We start from the raw sequence: 4,223 nt of genomic DNA on the forward strand, positions 1-4,223 counted from the left end.
AGCACCATGATCACCGGAATATGTTCTCCCACAACCCAGTTGGTCTACGGTGGGTCCAGGGAGACCGACATACCCGATAATTCTACGAGAGCGATGTATGACTCCAAGAATCAACGGAAGCTTTTTCTTCTAATAGCCGGAATTCCTTTGAATGCGAGTGCTGCTTCATCAGTGACAGATGTGGACTGATTTAGAACCCATTGTGTCCAAGCCTAGACCACTTTCATTAGGGTATTGCAGCCCCTGACAAAGGACGGTATTTCAAATGGTCACTGAGCTTACTAAAACAAAACAAGGGAGCAGGTGAAATTGGAGTTAACCCGTTCACTAACACTCCGGTCAGTTCTCCGAGTGAACTTGCCTCAGCAAACACAGAAAACCGCGTAAGCACGTCCGAACGCAGGTCCCCCCCCCAATCGAGACCTGCATGTCCGCACTCGTCTAGGACGAGAAAGTATCGGAAACTTAGGAATCGAAACTTCATATAGTGAGCTTTACTGTAACAATGTTTTTGTGCACGTCAAATATCATATATGTGAGATGTCATACATCATTCATATATTATTCACTTGGATGAATACTTCGCGAAAACTCGGACGAACGACGCCGCAAATAGTGCACGTTTGACAGAATTGGCTAAACCCCAACGGGAATGTGACAACATATATGTGTTCCCAAATCCCATATGTTAAAACGAAGAAGTTAAGTGACCTCTCTCCAAGAAAGTAATTTTCTGCACGAAGCAGTGAATTGGGCTGTGTGGACAACTGAAAATTTGCTTGCAAAAGGGGCGGGTCTGGAATCTTTTGCCCGCCGAAAGTTTTCTCGCCTGGTTGGAATTGACCGCAGACTCAAGAAAGTTTGCAAGGAAATTTTTTTCAATTGCGAGTATTCTGTAAAAAGCGAGCATTGAGCATATCAAATAGTAAAGTATGTAGACTGGTTCTGACTTTATTGGGATCAAACTTAGATCATCTTTTGTAGGACATTGCAAACTTTGACAAAAGACGGCGTTGCAAATGGCTGATGAGCTGAATAGAACGAAACAAAGGGATTGGAAAAATTGAGGTCCATCTATTCCAAATGTACGCACCGTCACCATATTCCTTTAGCAGGTGGTCGATGGAATTGTCTCGCCTGTCCTGGACATTTCCACGCACCTAAAGAGTAAACCACACTATCAGGAAGGTCAGATTCATGAAAGTAACCACTGAATGCCCGAAATCTTCTGGCACCTTCAACTCCACTAAATGCCGACCAGACAATCCTTGCTCAATATACAGAGCGTGATGGCCTTACATAAAAAGCCACACAACGTGAGTCGGCGTTTGATCAAGATCAGACCATGCCCCATGAATATGCAACGCGTGACAGCCTTGAACCAAGTTCAGATAGTGTCCTTCCAACAAAATAGCTTGAGGCCGCTGTATTTTCGCACTCGAACTCTCGCACTCGCTCCCAATAAGATGTTTGTGCTCTTTATCGACGAGTCTTTTTCCCGCATCAGGCACCGGAGCGCGAACAGCAGTCAGACAAAGATGAACGAGCGAAAATTAGTGCATTTGGCTTTACAGGAACGCTCACCGCGAGTGTTCGAAATGGCATGAAATGAGTGAACAATCCACGTGGTCTGTACAACACCACACAGACTGAATGCAGCAATTTCTGCCGCACAATGAATTGATTAATCAGACAGGCAATTTTAGGAATTACGATGCGTTCCTGGGAACACGGAAACAATAAAAGAACTGAGTTGTCCAAAATCCATGGTTGAACTCCTAGTGGTTGGTCGAAAACAGTGTGGCAGGTCTATTCCAGCCAATAAATATAACCTAGATAAAACGTTCCAAGTTCGCGAAAAAAAAATCGGCGTTTCATGTCCTAATTTCAGATCACTTTGTCTCCAATGCCGAAATAAATGTGGAAAACGTTGATCTTTTACAACGCTCTAGATTAAAGGCAATGAATGGATGGAGACCTAGTCGAGTATATCGCCATGGGGATTGTAGATTCCCGCGATCAGTCCTCGCAACTTTTGCGTGCGCTATGACTTCACGACTTCATCACTTCAAACAAAACCATCCAGGTTGTCTTCACTGTGCACTGAACATTGAACAGCACGAGTGCCCAGTTCCATTACAGAACGATTTTCTTCAGATTGACCTCGGTGAAAATTGGTCATGTGAGTAACTCAAATGTACAGAACTAGTGCCATGAATCGGTTGCTCGCCATATTGTTGCATCAAAATGTTCCCACATTAAACATTATTTTGAGAAATGAATTCCCATTAACTGTGGCTGTAACACAAGCAGCCTTTGAGTCAAGAATAATAGGGAACTAAAGTAACTTCACATACACGAAATATGGACCAATCAGCGCTCACTAAATAGCCAAAATTATTTTTCAGCTTCGAGGAAAGGTACAGTGAAGTGACAAAAAGGCGAACAAACTTCACATACACGAAATATGGACCAATCAGCGCTCACTAAATAGCCAAAATTATTTTTCAGCTTCGAGGAAAGGTACAGTGAAGTGACAAAACAGGCGAACAAATACAACCCTTTTCAACTGGAAACGCGAGTGCCATGAACGGAGTAGTGATCTCATCAGTCGCATACCTAACTAGAACTCAGGGGTCGCTTTTGAGAGGAGCAAAGCCTAGTGAAATCGCGTAAGTGTCGATGGGGCCCGCGAACCGGTGAATCAAAAGGGGCGTTGAAAAATTTTTCAAAGCTTCAGAATAGTTGTGATTTTTCACTCGGAATTTATCTTGTGAGTTGTGTCAATTTGTGCTGAAAAACCAAGACACACTACAGTTTTTTCATCCACACTGGGAATCATCAGCTGTGCGCACCTCTCTCGGATTCGAGAGGGTCGTCAATACGCAGACACAAAAACCACGCGTAAAGAAGTAATTTATTTGAAATTTAATGGGGATGTATTCTTTCAACATGTATGCCACTTTTACTGGAAATCAAATCCACAGAAGATGACGCAACAACTCTTTAAGTATGCTAGGTTATGAATGCGAAAAGCAGCCAGAAAAGTAAGTGAGAAACTGGCACATCAATCTCATCGCTCAGGCGTGAACACTTTCGCGTGAATCCAACATGTGTCGGTGAAGTAGCGGTAACACGCTCGCCTCGCATGTCAGATGTTCGGAGTTCAAATCCCGGCACGGCCTTTGGATATGCACAACTGGTGGGATCTAATAATAGCGGAACTCGAGTCCTGTGCTTCTCTTTGGTATGGACTCACTGGAATAATTATGCTATGAGCACGAACAAAATCCGCCATCCCCAGTCATTCAGCCCTTCTCCTTCCTTCCCCCTGATCTATTAGAACCTCCTTCCTCAGTAAGCGAATACCAGGTAGCGAGCAAGATTGGCCTGATCAACGGATAAGATCTATCAGGTTGTTTGTCAGCATGTGTCCCGAACGCTGTCTACCACCGTCCATCAAATGAAGCAACGTTCTCCACTGCAAGCCCTTGTTGAGGAAAGGTTCGTGGAACCATCAACTTGGTCCTGCAAATTAGAAGTGACTACAGTCAGACTAAGCGCTGTGCGTAATCAGCACCTCCCCCGATGGGGTCAGGTCGTTCCAAAAATTTTACAGGACATGACACGTACCGACCACAGTGGCGAGCATTCTGTCACTTCATTGGTGGGATGCCTGACTAGCACTTTTGTCGATTGGTGCTTCGGATTCGGTGATGGTGGTTCACGAGGAAATATGAAGTTACTACGTTGGGGTTTCCAAGGGCTTCAATGATGAGTGTCGTACGATGGATTTTGGAAGAAACGAATGCTTTACTAATAAGCGTTTCACAGCGTTCTTATTTATTCAAACGACGTCACAGCCTTCGAAATAACGGCCCTTACTCCAATCCTTGAGGTGTGATAGACCTAATCGAAGCGGGTTTCCAGCGTCCTTGTACTGCACAGAAATCCAGAAAGAACTGTGATCAATAGATGCAGGCACCGCGTATTCCATCAGCCATGAGCTTAGGAGTGAACGCGACACCTCGGAAAAAAGCGTTAGTTTCGTCTTCCGTGATTCGCAGGTTACGTGGATGGAGCAGGTGCGCGATAATTGCAGACGACATTGCACACTGGAAGTTTGTTGGAAATCCAAAGACAAAATTTGTATCCAGTCTGAAACCGTACAGAATTGCGCGTATTTGAACGAGCGTGTTCGACGTTACCCGTTTATGACTTTT

The 4,223-nt window shown here is 44.4% G+C and overlaps 1 protein-coding gene across 1 annotated transcript in view; it reads right to left on the bottom strand.

The window, feature by feature from the left end:
* The window catches only part of T265_11334 (hypothetical protein), a gene marked incomplete at both ends in the record, with an annotated part of 10,033 nt that extends 6,381 nt beyond the window's left edge, over positions 1 to 3,652 (bottom strand). The window contains 3 exons of the mRNA XM_009177965.1: positions 1,094 to 1,160; positions 3,061 to 3,242; positions 3,634 to 3,652. Of these exons, the coding sequence (XP_009176229.1) occupies positions 1,094 to 1,160; positions 3,061 to 3,242; positions 3,634 to 3,652 (268 nt within the window). The remainder of the gene's footprint in view (positions 1 to 1,093; positions 1,161 to 3,060; positions 3,243 to 3,633) is intronic.
* Between the last annotated feature and the right edge of the window lie 571 nt (positions 3,653 to 4,223).

This window comes from Opisthorchis viverrini (genome assembly GCF_000715545.1).
Source record: "Opisthorchis viverrini unplaced genomic scaffold opera_v5_487, whole genome shotgun sequence".
In the NCBI taxonomy this organism is placed as follows: Eukaryota; Metazoa; Platyhelminthes; class Trematoda; order Opisthorchiida; family Opisthorchiidae; genus Opisthorchis; species Opisthorchis viverrini.